At 33.1% G+C, this 15,085-nt stretch overlaps 1 protein-coding gene across 1 annotated transcript; it reads right to left on the bottom strand.

Annotated features, from left to right (window-relative positions):
- Positions 1-1,214: 1,214 nt before the first annotated feature.
- Positions 1,215-10,450, bottom strand: NHLH1 (nescient helix-loop-helix 1). Its single transcript, XM_053695763.1, has 2 exons — positions 10,283-10,450; positions 1,215-1,863 (listed from the first exon to the last, which is right to left on the bottom strand). The coding sequence occupies exon 2, from the start codon at positions 1,596-1,598 to the stop codon at positions 1,215-1,217; it is 384 nt and encodes a 127-aa protein (XP_053551738.1). The 5' UTR covers positions 1,599-1,863; positions 10,283-10,450.
- Between the last annotated feature and the right edge of the window lie 4,635 nt (positions 10,451-15,085).

Genomic DNA, 15,085 nt, shown 5'->3' with positions numbered 1-15,085 from the left:
GATTAATTACATCAGACATAACTCTCACACTAAGTCTGTTCAAATAATCTACAAAATTTGGGTCATATCTAGAATTTCACAGCAGACCCCAGACTAATAAAATATATATTGTTTTATTTTCTGTAAAGAAAAGTGCACATTTTTTCTTGTTATTTAAATAAATAAGGGGATCTATTTAAGGGGAGTTTACTATATTCTGCAATGGGCAGTGTTTAAGGATTTCTTATATATCTACTATTGATCATTGTCTGTTGAAAATCTTAGCTGAACTATACATATGGTTTAATGAGACTGTCTCTTTTTAATAAAAAAAAGTTTAGTCATTTTAACTAGATCTAGGTTATGAACATATGGATAAATTAGAAGTTATGCCATAGGTAAGTGGTAATTGTATTTTTATGGAATGCATCATACTCAGTATAATTTATTTTTAAAAATTGCTGCCTTTAATAAGAGATAAACTGTGTCTAATGAACAGTTTATGCTACTTGTATGTTTGTTTGCATACAGGAATAAAGACTGACAATATTTCTATATTAGTGCATAAACCAATTTTGGAATACATCTTTTTCAATTTTGGTCACAGTCATGCACATCCAGTTGGCATTTGAGAAGCCCTGGTGACAATGGTCAACAGTCTTGGAATTTAGCATTTTGATTTCTATGGAAACATAACACAAAAGTGCAACTTAAATTCTCTTTTGTCTAAACATTCATCCAAGTTCTAGAGAACAATATTCTTCATTTCCTAAATTTTAAATTCAAGAACTACCATGAGTGCTCTTTGAACAGATTTTTATGGACTTTTGTCTACCATAAACACAGAATATAACTTGCAGGTCTTTGTTTACATTGTTGCTTTGATGAACTAGGTAAAATTCAACTTGAGCAAAACTGTTCTGATGAGTAAATGATAGATGGCAGACTTGCTTATTTGATTGAAATCCTCCTTTACTCAAACCATCATTCTAAGTGGTCTTCTATTTTTATGATTAAAGTCCTGGGGAAAGGCTGGGTCTTGGAGCAGCCATTGTGGCTGATCTGTAATAAAATTCTATAGTCTAGTAGTAAATTTACTATAGTCATTAACAGAGAGATCATGTTTGGTTCCATGGATTCTCTGTTGTCACAAGGTCTGTTTAGAGCTGAATGAAGCAGCAAGTGAAAATAAGAGGGTTAAATCTTTTAAACCCCCTTATAGCTTCTCAAAGTTCTCAAACATCCAGAACATGGTTAAGATAAGAGATGTAGCAGATAGCCAATCGCAGGATCTCAATTTTAGACAGCTTCTTGTCAGGAGGTAGCGTAGGAAGAAGTTTACGAAGTTCTGCAAAGGCCAAGTTGAAGGCTTCTACTCTGATACGCTCCCGAGTAGCATGAGCTGTGCGGTACTTTGCAGTTGCCCTTCTCCGTCTACGTCGTTCTTCTCTGCTTAAGTGCTGGAGCTCTCTTTTGACAGCATCATTGGCATCACATATACGGGTTTCTCCACATAAACTGATCCCCCCGGCATCATTTAAACCTCCTCCACAATCGCTGAAGACAGATTCAGTCTCTGAATGTGCGGGAATCTCCGTCTGTTCGGAGTTTAACATCATTTCTTTGTTTAATCTGCCAGATGTCCTAACAGATCTGTCAGTTTCTCCAAATCAGTAAATAAAGTGCTTCAGAAATTTGTGTAAAAAGAAAAAAAAATATATTGTCACCAAACAAAACTTGAAATATTTTTGAAGAGTTGTGGTGTTAACTGAAACTTATTGGCACAGATGTTGCAATTGATCTTGCTCATAAAAACGTTTAGCTCACAATTTTTCTCTTCTTGTTCGTGCTTCTGTTCTTTAAGGTTTTCCCCTTGGAAATCTCCTACAATAGAAGAGAAAGACAGACATTTGAAAGATGCTCTCTATAAGTCTTTCATGTAATATTCAATAAAGAAAAAAACAATATAACCAAATTAATTTATTTCAGACAATTAATTAGAGCTAGTGTGCCAGGAATCATTATACTAATGAAATGCAGTGGCCTGAACGTTGCAGTTCAAATAATTGTAGTCAGAACTATAATTATTATATGCTTTCAAACGTTGTAGATAAAAAGTCCGCAAGGTCAAGTTTTGGTTACATTTTAACCCTTTAGCTACTTGAGAGGGTTATGACACCCCATTAAGTAATCTGTTGTGTTCTCTAAGGAATCCAATGTGTTAAAAAGACTTTTCCCCACATTTCTACCCTGCAACATTTTCATTCATAACATTTCATATGCAAGAATTAAATAGTTCAAGAAACCCATTTATAGCATCTTTTGGAGGCAAGTTTGTATAAAGGTACATGGAAATAATGTATATAGCTTAAACGGACACTAAATCCTAATTTTTTCTTTAATGATTCAGATAGTGCTTGCAATTTTAAGCAACTTTCTAATTTACTCCTATTATCAAATTGTCTTTGTTCTCTTGCTATCTTTATTTTAAAAGCAGGACAGTAAAGCTGAGATGCCGGCCCATTTTTGGTTCAAAACCTGGGTTGTGCTTGCTTATTGGTTTACTAAATGTTGCCACCAATAAGTAAGCACAATCCAGGGTGCTGAACCTAAAATGGGCAGGCTTCTAACCTTTACCTTTCTGCTTTTAAAATAAAGATAGCAAGAGAAAAAAGAAAAATTGATAATAGAGAGAGTTGCTTAAAATTGCATGCTCTATCAGAATCATGAAAGAAAAAAATTGGGTTTCGTATCGCTTTAATGCATCACTTCCAATCCAATGGGATGTAGAAACAGAGAAAGAGATATGATAAAGATATGAAAAGGGCAGAGAGATGTGAAGAACAGATAGAAAAGGACAGAAAAGAATGTGAGAATTAAATCGGTAAAAAGTTATATGGTTCAATAAAGAATATGAATAAATATAAAGGGAAAGTATGTAATAAGGGACTGTAAAGTAATAATTTAACTTAATTGTATTAATAACTGTGCTCACTTTTGCTGCAATTTACAGAGCAGTTACCATGCAGCATGCTACACAGTGATTGTTTTATATGTGCAAGAGCTCTTTTTAGTCTCTCCCTAACTGGCTTCAGCATACTAAAAAAGACAAAAAAAAAAAACAGTTTTAAATACTTGTTGATATAGGAAGGAGAGTGAACTCAAATGCAGTTAGACGGATTCATATGCCAATACTGAACACATATATATTCTTATTAACCATGTAGCATTTGGAAACTGTTGTGTTAAAGAGTTCAGAATTCACATCTCCATTAGTATTAGGTAATTAATGGCTGATCAGCAATAAATTAGAAAATATCCCTGTTGTTAATTACTGCTCAATAATATAAGATACAAACATGATCTGTCCTATGTTCTGTCATAGTATTTTTTTATCTACAATTTTTGATATGTCAACATTCTCCCATATAACTCTCTGCCGCCGTTATGAATGTGATACAATCTGCACTGGAAAGCTATTTCATAGATCTACAATCCTTTAAAAACAGTTCAGTAATTTCCATATTTTTAAAAGTTTGTTTTGCTACTACTCTCTGTGTGCCTGTGAAATGTTTCTACTATTTGACTATAGTCCAAAAGCAATATGACTTCCTTTTGAAGGTGAACTATCTTTGTTTCCATTCTATAAAACTTGGCCTGACTTTTTTTAATGCATGTTCCTCTGAAAACTTGATCTCTGGAAGATGGCCATGGTTATTTTGTTTAGAAAACAAAATGCAAGAACATTTTGTAGTATGGCCTATATTTAACGCAACTGTGTAAGTTTAGACATATTTACTCCCCTCCCTTGGCCTATAGTAAATATATAACTATGAAAAAAAGAAATATGCTAAGGAAAAAAAGTGGTAAAAACACAAACAGTGAACTAAAACAAAACAAACAGAAATCTAAAGAGAAGTAGACAAAGTTAAAGAGAAGATTATGAAGAAATAAATTCATGACAATATTCTGAGTGGAAAGTATCCTCCTGTCTCACCCTAAGTGGAGCTGACAAGTTGTACAAATGAGGTAAGCAAAATTAAGCACCCAAAGGCAGTGAGTAGTGCCTGGGGGGAACTCGGCACATTTTATAAATATAGATGTAAATGAAAAAGCATTTTTCTCTTGGGGGTCTCCTGAGACGGGACAGGTGGTGGATGGATGGGAAGGAGAGACAGAGGGAGGCAGAAGGAGGAGGGGTCTAGGGGGTATATATTAAATTAGCCCGTATGTCACAGAGTCTGCCACTGGAGACATATGGAACCCAACCCAGCTGCTTTGTGCAATGTGTCTGAAAAGGGCTGAACTCAGTAGGGGTCCCTATGGGACAGTGACACAGAAGCCACTCCCTTTATGGCTTGTTCTGCAGGGCTGTGTACCTTGAACACAAGTAAATCAACAACATGCCACACCCTATAGCCTGATCACAGCACTAGAGCTTGCAGAATTCACTGTCACCTTCTTTCCACTAGATTCCAAGACCCTCTGACTGAGGATACTCTTGTTATGTGCTCCAGAACTTGTATCTCTTTATCTACCTGTCAGTCTGCCTGTCTGTCTGGCTGCCTATGCTCTACTTAAAGAAAAGATGGTTAAAAGTCATGCTTGTGCAATACTCCTTAATGGGTTAGAAGCTCACTGGCTGATAGGGAAACTCCCATATATCTATTGGTGGCCAGTGAAACATCCCATAAAAAAAATAATAAAAATTATATATTTTAGTACAGGAACACCCTTTGTACAATAAAAAGTTATAGTACTTTAAAACATTGTTCCAAATACAGTGTAGAATAAAGTTACTGCCAGTGCCAAATACACGTGTGTAATATATTTCTAATAATTGCTACACACATTTATATACACACTTTTTGCAGAGTATCTAAGTAGAGCATTACATTCTGCTTATTTCTAACTACTGCAAAAAATATAAAGTCAGGTTATAGGTGGACTCCCATGTTGTTCCTGAGAAAGACACAGGTAAGTAGTTAGCAAATAAATACGTAGCAAATGCTGATTGGCTCACTAGTTGTGTCCTGTTCAGGAGTGTAAGTTGCATTTTATTTGAACACTGGAATGCTCCTTTCATATCTTATTTGTATAAAAGTCTTCATGTATGTAGCTTCATACAACGATAACAGTATAAACGTTATGGCACAGGTGCCTTTAAACAGAAATTATTATATTTTTGAATCATTCTCTAGCTTTATCCTCTCTTCAATTCTATTTCAATACCTTGATAAAGTTCCAATAATTGTGTCCTAATAAAAAATGTAAACTGGTGCTTTTAATTTTTTAAGTGTTAAAGGGACATGAAACCCAAAATATTTATTTTATGATTCAGATAGATAATACAATTTAAAACAACATTCCAATTTAGTTCTATTATCTAATTTGATGAATTTGGTGCTTTTCAACAAAGGATAACAAGAGAATAAAGCAAATTAGATAATAGAAGTAAATTGGAAATTTGAGTTTCATGTCCCTTTAATTGTGGCGCACACATACAGCTTGTCAATCATTATTTCTTGGTGCAGATGAATCAGATACTATAATTCTGTACTTGTTTTACATGTAAATAATTATTAAAAAAAGGAAAATTGAAACAGATACATTTCTCATTTAATCAAGCTACATTAAAGTGTTAAATTGTGAAAAAAATGCACCTTAGAGAACTGTGAGTGCAGCTATTTTGGTTGATTTAATCATGTGAGTTTCATGGTCACTGAATGTATTTTTTAGTCTCAGCTGGACAGAAATATAGATAAATTCTATAACTCTTTGTTTACTGACGATGAGCAGCCACAAGGCACAGATTCAACCCTGTGATACCTCCTCACAGCTAATCAGATCTACATAAGCGCTTGTCTCTGCCATTTCTAGTGAGTGCTACTCATCACAAGTGAATTACAGCAGATAGCACACGTCATACCTTGCTCTCGCCATTTCACATGGGGCTGGGCCAATGAAGGCAATGATGAATGGGCACACCTATTGTCATATGAAAAAACTGGATTATTGTGGCTCGTCTTTGTATGAGGCCTGGATATTCAGCTGATTATGTGTGTTGGGTGCTGGGCATTGCTATATTTCAGGGCTAACCAGTAATGCAATCTATTATGTTGCACACCCAAGGCCGCTGAGGTGATTATGAAAAGAAATATATGGAAAATACATTTACTCTCTGTAGCACATTATAATTTGTCAACTCAAAAACAGAAGAGCAACAGTACCCATGTGTATAGATATATATCCATCTATCTCTATTAACTATCCAAATATACTTACACACACACATAATAAATATATATATATATATATACACACACATATATATAAATATATATACATATATATATATATATATATATATATATATATATATATATATACACACACACACATATATATATATATATAATATAGACACACACATATATATATATATATAACACAGACACATATATATATATATATATATATATATATAGACACACATATATATATATATATATAGACACACATATATATATATATAAATATATATACACATATATATATTTATATACACACACACACACACATATATATATAGATATATATAACAGACACACACACATATATATATATATATATACACACATATGTACACATAAATACACCCACACATATTTGATCCTGACGCCCAACTTGTTGAAGGTGAAAGTGCACGTCTAACATAAATACTGTATATTGATAATGCACACAATTATAAATGTATAATTATTGTCATTTAACTTGTTCCTGTCAGCTTGGTGGCAAGCTTGTTGAAGGTGAAAGTGCAGGTCCTACTAAATATCATCCATCCATCCATCCATCTATCTATCTATCTATCTATCTATCTATCTATCTATCTATCATCTATCTATATATCTATCTATCTGCTTAATGTGTGCTTGTATGTGCTCATATTATTATTTAGGTGAATAATATATATATATATATATATATATATATATATATAAATATATTTCAATAAACATGGGAACATTTTGAAATATTGCACCTGCTTGGCCAATAATGTGACATGCATTTTTTATTTCACTGTTTCACACTGATTGTGAGCCTAATTTAAATGTGCATCCCCCTAATACTAGGAAATACAAAATAATTAGCAGAAAGATTAAAAAGACATTTGAGCTATTACAGGCTTATTTCACTCCAGCTACATTCTATAGATATATGCTCTGTATTAACAGGTATCTAATCCACGTATGATGTACAAATAATAGTAAATATTATATATATATTTATATTTATTCACTTTCTGTTTATCATTATGTCTCTCTGGAGATACAATATTATGAGCTCTAAAATACAAAACTCTAAAGTAAAGACATTTAAATAATATTCTTAAATAATATGTATTTGTAAATATTTAGAAATAGTTGAAAAAATATTTAAAACATGGGTGGAGATTTTAGCAATCATTTTCCCTTTGCTCCAATCCATTGTTACATTGCATTGTAAAATAGCAAACAGTCTTCTGTTTGTTGAATCATTTGTGTTTATACACAGTTACATAGCTCACAAGAGCATCATTATATATGTTTATAGCTTAATGAAATGTACATTACTGAAAAGCAAAAAGGAAGGTCTGAGACTGAATCTGACACAAGAATGTTTTCCTTGCTGTCACTCGTTAAATTAACTGCAAGACAACCTGTTACTAATACTATTAAAAATTACATCCTAACACATTTTACAACCTTAAATTGGATATTCTCAACAAATTTATTGTAAGCAGTCTGCAAATGTATTTCTTAAATTTGTCCCCACTAATTTAGGATGACAAAAAAAAAATATTATTGTAGAATATAATATATAGTTTTAAAACCATTTTTAATGTCTATTCATTTTTTTTTGTTACAGGAATTTGTGACAAATGTGGTAACCATTAATTTTAAACTGACCTAATTAATATAAAGAAATAATGTTTTTATGAAGATAAAGTTTGGCTTTACATCTTTTTTTATTATATATTTTACAAAATGCCATTAGAGGAACTTATAATGGGACTTTAAATAATTATCATTTTATCCTAAAATTGAAATTATTTTTGTTTGTTATAAATGGTTTTGTCTAGAATAAACTAGCAAAATTTATTAATTTTTAATAAGCTTCATAAATGTTTTATTATTTTTAGTGACCCCCAGTCCTATTTATTTCTGAAAGCTATGTCTAAAAATGACCCTTTATTGGTAAATTTGGACACTTTAGGTTAAAAAGAGGGTTTGGAACTTATGATAAATATATAGTTAACTTTTAACACATATTAAAATTTTATTTTTAACTTATTTTATTTAACATTCCAACAATATTTAAATTATTTAATATAAGACATTTTATTGCATCAAATTCTTGGACCAGTTGCATTTTTTTAAATAATTTTCTTAACTGATCTTCCAGTTAATATATTTGTAATAATTATTTGCAGCATAAATATGTAATACTCTGGAAAAAATATTGATATTGAAATTAAAATATATCTAAAAAAATAGATGACTAATATAAATAATTGTTTAACAAAATTACATATTTTTTCATGGTATGTCTGATGTTTATTCTACATTAAACATGAAAATATAAAGGGAAAACTGTTATACTCATTTGTAAATATATAGATTAACAACACTAATGAGACCAAAAATATATGTTTGGGAGGGAGGCAAAAACAAGAAAATAATATTTGGAAGTTAATTTCCTATAAAATTATTCACATAGTGTAAGTTTATTTGCAGGTTTGCAGAACTTCACAAAAAACAAACAATATATATATATATACACACACACACATATATATATTTATATATATATATATATATATATACATACATTACACACATATATAAATATATATATATATAAATAAATATATATATATATATATATATATATACACACATATATACACATATATACATACATATATTTAAGAACATGTTCCGTACCCAAGAGATTAAACTTTAGACATTACCAGAAAAGTAATCAGGCGCATAAACATTTCATTGTAAAAGTTCATTAGGTACTTTTTAAAATGAATGGGCTATGATGCATGAGTTAATATATGTTTTGGCTATAATTTGCTAATGATTTATTAAACAAAAAAAAGTTGCAACACACTGTTGCTGTTACTGAATTTAACTAGTTTAGCCTATGTGATATTTAGATTTTTAGGATTGGATGATCAGTTCCCCAACATCAACAAGGAAAAAGGCAGGGCTCCCCAGTTTCTGTAGATTGGAGGAAGGACCCCCCCCCCCCCAGCTTATATTAACAGTCCTAGTTCATAAAAATGTTATTTTGGGAACTAGGAGTAAGCACATTCCATTTAAACTCTATTCCTAAAAAATGCATAACATGAAAAGTAGCCAATTATATTTTTTAAGGAACTAAAAGAAAACTTAACTTTTCCTCTACTAAACAGCTACACAGAAAGTGAAAAAATTATCATTTGCTACAGGTGTCCAATAAAACATACAAACGCTATTAAAGGAACAAGAACTTTTTGATTATTTTGTTCTTGTAAATAAATACGTTTAAACGTTCATTTCACTTAATATTCCATTGAAACAACCCGCAGAGGTGGAAGTAACTAATTCAATTAAAAACAAAAAAACTTTTTAGGAAAACATTTCGTATGAACATCTATTAATAATGTAACATGGCATAATGATGAGTTAGATAAAATAATTGAATCTGACGATTCTATTTTAATTAGTTTAGCTTTTCTATATTCACATTTGGCAAAGCAAAACCAAATATATTATTAAATTCAAGCAGATCTCATATTACTCAGAATTAAAACATCCATAAATTAGCTATGGTACTCTATAAGATTCAGGCCTTTGTTACAGATAAAAAAGACAAGTTCCTTTGTGATACGGATAGGATGCCTTGGAATGTGTGCTTGGGAATAGGGGAGTGGAGAGATAGCAAACCCTGTAACAAAAGATCTATTGGGATTGTCAGCTTGATAACAACAGCAGTAGGGACAGTGAAGTGTTACAGCCGAACAAAACATTAAGACATGACAGCTGCTAAAGATAAGCAGATACACAAACATTACAGAAAGAAATTCAAGTTCTATATATAAACTTCAAAGACAAAAAGAGACCAAAGCATTTGATTATCTTCTAAAATACCCAAAGGGAGCAACAAGAAGATAATGAGATAGACAGACAGACAGACAGATAGATAGATAGATAGATAGACAGATATATTAGATTATGTTGACATATAAAAGGCTTACAATAAAAAAACTTACCTCTTAAATTACTCTTCCATCTTCAGTTTAGTTTGCTGTGTCCCAGTATCCATGTATTTGAGAACACTATGTCCTGTCATTAAAAGGAGGTGCACTTTCTCTTTAAGCTTAAACCAATATTGCTTGTACTGGAAAATGTATACTTGAAATGTTCTACCTTAGGTTACAGACAGGTGCATGGACATAAATATATAAGTAAAGGGGCTCAGACTGAGCTAGTTACAAGCCTAAATACATATACACCCATGTGTATAGGACTTCCATATATTTATATATATGGACACATAGAGGAGTCCACATGAAGGATGGAGGTATGTCTCTGATTGGTCACTGCAGTGCCTTCCATCATACATATTAAACAGCTGGGAGGGGAATCCATTGGCTGACAGAATGGGAAAGCCCTGGGGAAGAGAGGAGGGGCTGGAGCGCTCCTGTGAGTTGGCTAAGGGGCAGAGGGGAGGGATGAAGAGAGGACCAGGAGTGTGTCTGGATGGGGAGTGGAGGGGGGATGAGGACATCTGTTCCACATGCATATTTCATAAAGAAGAGAGAGAGAGGGATTGGATGGAAGTGGGAGAGCCGAGGAAAAGAAGGCCAGGGACAGTGAATCAGAAGGAAAGTGACAGACGGGATGAGTTTGGAGATTATAAACTATCCCATGAGACCAGGAAGTGGGAATAACAAACTCCTTCAATGAAAATGCAGCACTAAGGAATGATGCTGTGTAGGTTGTTTACAAATACATCGCAGCTTTAAAATTATGGATGTGAGGTAACTATTGCAAAGCAGAAGCACAATATTTCCCAGAGGCTATAGGAGTGTTTCAGTGAGTAGGAACCATAGTTTAACAGTACAACATAATGTATGTCACTACTGCTCTGATGAGAGAACATATGCTGAGGTGACAAAGCAAAGGCCAGGTCATTAGTTTTCACCCCTTTTCTTTTTACCTTTTTGATATTGATGAAACATTTGTGATACATTTTATACACAAGTAATACTCTGATAACTTTATTAATGTTATGCAATGATATAAAATGACAATTCTGTGATCTTTTATACAATATATTTTATTTGTATACACACACATACACACAGACACACACACACATACATACATACAGACACACACAGACACACAAACATATACACACACATACACACACACAGAGATACGAACACACACAAACATAGACACACACATATGCACACAGACACACACACACATACATACATACACACGCAGACACAAATACACACACACACATATACACACACATACACACACACACAGATACGCACACACACAAACATAGACACACACATATGCACACAGACACACACACACATACATACATACACACACAGACACACATACACACACACACACACACATATACACACACATATACAGATATGCACACACACAAACATAGACACACACATATGCACACAGACACAAACACACATACATACATACACACACAGACACACACACACACACACACACACACATATACACACACAGATATGCACACACACAAACATAGACACACACATATGCACACAGACACACACACACATGCATACATACACACACAGACACACATACACACACACACAGATACGCACACACACAAACATAGACACACACATATGCACACAGACACACACACACATACATACATACACACACAGACACACATACACACACACACATATACACACACATATACAGATATGCACACACACAAACATAGACACACACATATGCACACAGACACAAACACACATACATACATACACACACAGACACACACACACACGCACATATACACACACAGATATGCACACACACAAACATAGACACACACATATGCACACAGACACACACACACATGCATACATACACACACAGACACACATACACACACACACAGATACGCACACACACAAACATAGACACACACATATGCACACAGACACAGACCGATACATATGCACACAGACACACACACAAACATAGATACACACACAGACAGACACATACACACACAGACACACACACAAACACAGATACACACACAGACAGACACATATACACACAGGCACACACACATATATATATTCTTGTGTGTTAATAAAAAAAAGTTTATGTTTATAGGTACATTCTAGTGTAATAATATAATGCACTCATTTAATAAAACATTTTATTTTTAAATGAATGTTTCTATGTGTTTAATTCTTGAAAAGTTGTTTTTCTTTCATGATTCAGAAAGCGCATAACATTTTAAACACCTTTACAATTTACTTCTATTTTCAAATTTGCTTTATTTTCTTGGTATCATTTGTTGAAGCAGCAGCTGTGCCCTACTGGGAGCAAGCTGAACACATTGGGTGAGCCAATGACAAGAGACATACATGTACAGCCACCAATCAGCTTGACTTTACTTTCCCTTTAACCCCTGCAATGATGTTAATGCCAAAAGCTGCACTTTGCTTAGTGAGCTAGAAGCAACATATGCACATATCTGCTAAACGTGATGATGTGTTCAAAGGAAAAATTAGCCTTAAAATATTATGTAGATTTATGTTTTACAATTATATTAGTTGTTTAAATATTGAAGATATAAGTGTAAAGATTTAATTTTTATAAAGTAATGGGCACTGCCATGTTTGAACTAATTTTCTATATATCACTATCTTCTGCTGAGAACAATTAGGGATCAGGCAATAAAATAAAATGTGTGCAAACAATTCTGCGTGGGAAGAAACTTGGTAGATAATTCTATGTTCCACACAGCTTTGTTTGGACAGTTTCTTTTATTGCCTATTTTATATCTGTCCCTAATTGTTTTGGGGAAAATGTTTAAAATATGGCGGTGCCCATTCATTTATAGAAACTTAGTGGAATTTAGAAAAACAAATAAATTACAGAAAAAGTGGACACAAAATATATAATAGTACAAAGTTGGGGAGTGGGTAATAAAGATATTATCTATATTTTAAAACAATAAAAATTCTATTGTAGACTGTCCCTTTAACTATACATAACACAATGTTTTAAAGGGACAAAAAAAAATTATTTCATGATTCATATAGATAGAGAATATAATTTAAAAAAAAGTTTCCAATTTACTTCTATTATCAAATTTGCTTTGTTCTCATGTTATTCTTTGTTGAATTTGTAGAAGAGATATCTAGATAGGTAGTGGGCACGTGTCTGGAGCACTACATGACAGGGAATAGTGCTCTTGCTAATGTACAACATTATTGCATACCTGCTACAATATAGTGCTGCAGACATGTGCACACTCATAAACTTACCTTCCTGCTTTTTAACAAAGGATAACAAGAAAATGAAGAAAATTAGATAATAGAAGTTGGAAAGTTATTTAAAATCAAATTCTGAATCAAGAAATACATTTTTTGGGTATGTCCCTTTAAATTACAATCTCATACTGATTAATATCCCTTTTACCATGTGTTTAAGCCCTCAGCATGGTTAAACACATAGGTGTTGACTACAATTTATCATTTGGTAATTATCTGCATGTTAGCGATTGCCAATGAGCCATTTTCAGCGTCAATGCCATCACAGTCAACCATATTCTTTGTTTACCAATATCAATTCTCTGAAAAATGGTCCAATATATAACATGAGCTTATGTTTTTCTGATCACAATTCAAATTGTTAGCGACACATTTACAGGGCTGTTTATCATTTATCAAATTCCCCAGCTAAAAGAACTTGAAAAACCCCAGACAACACTATTTGACAACAAAAATTTTGAATGTAAAACTGGTTTTGTATGTAAGATAAAACATATTGAAATAACCCCCGCCATATTAGCAATAGGAAGCAATGACGCCTGATACAAACACCAGCTGCTCAATCGACCGTAAGAAATAAATAATAAGTAATTTCACAGTAATAAAAATTAGCCAAATTGATAACTCAACAAACACACATGCCCACTATACAATAATGCCCCTGTTCAAAACCCTTAAAGAGATATACACACATATCTCTATGGCGTTGTAGCACAACAGGTTAATTGCACACATCATCTTTTAGCAACACTACACAAAACGGATCAATTATGAAGCACTTCAACTTGTGATACAATCACTAAACCCACAGAATTGCCATTTTGTTTGGTAACCCATACCCTTATTGTTTTTGGATTACTAAGGGCAAGATTACGAGTGGCGTGCTAACCATTGTGCGCAAGAGATATATAATTTTTTTTTAAAGTAAATGCAAACAGGTGAACGCAATCACGATTTATGATTGTTAGGTTATCGTGACTTCAGAGCTCTTGTTAAAGGAACAGTCAACACTTCATTTAACATGATTTGATAGTGAAAATAAAAAAACAGAGATCCGCCTGCACTATTCCCCTCCTGCCTTGCCGCCTTGCTTCTGTCCTAATCAGCGTCGCTAACTACTCTAATACCCGGTAAATATGGCAGCCGAACTCCCCCCACCGTTACGTAGCTGCCTTCTTCTTCAACTGATAAGCAAATCAGAATCCAGTCCTAGGACAGAAATTGCACGCGCAGAAGCAAGGCGGCAAGGCAGGAGGGGTATAGTGCAGGCAGGTCTTCGTTTTTTTATTTTCAATACCAAATCATGTTAACGGAAGTGTTGACTGTCCCTTTAACTGTTACGCTCTACTAAAAAGTTGCATAAAACATATCAAAAATAAACTTTAAAAAACAGTTACACTCATTAACATTGCATTAAAAAGTTAAAGGGCTTAAAGGTCTCAGGTATTAGAAAAAAAGGCTGCAAATGGC

This window comes from Bombina bombina, chromosome 1, assembly GCF_027579735.1.
Source record: "Bombina bombina isolate aBomBom1 chromosome 1, aBomBom1.pri, whole genome shotgun sequence".
NCBI classification, from domain to species: Eukaryota; Metazoa; Chordata; class Amphibia; order Anura; family Bombinatoridae; genus Bombina; species Bombina bombina.
The sequence above is the reverse complement of the archived record's forward strand: the minus strand, read 5'-3'. Positions and strand labels throughout refer to the sequence as shown.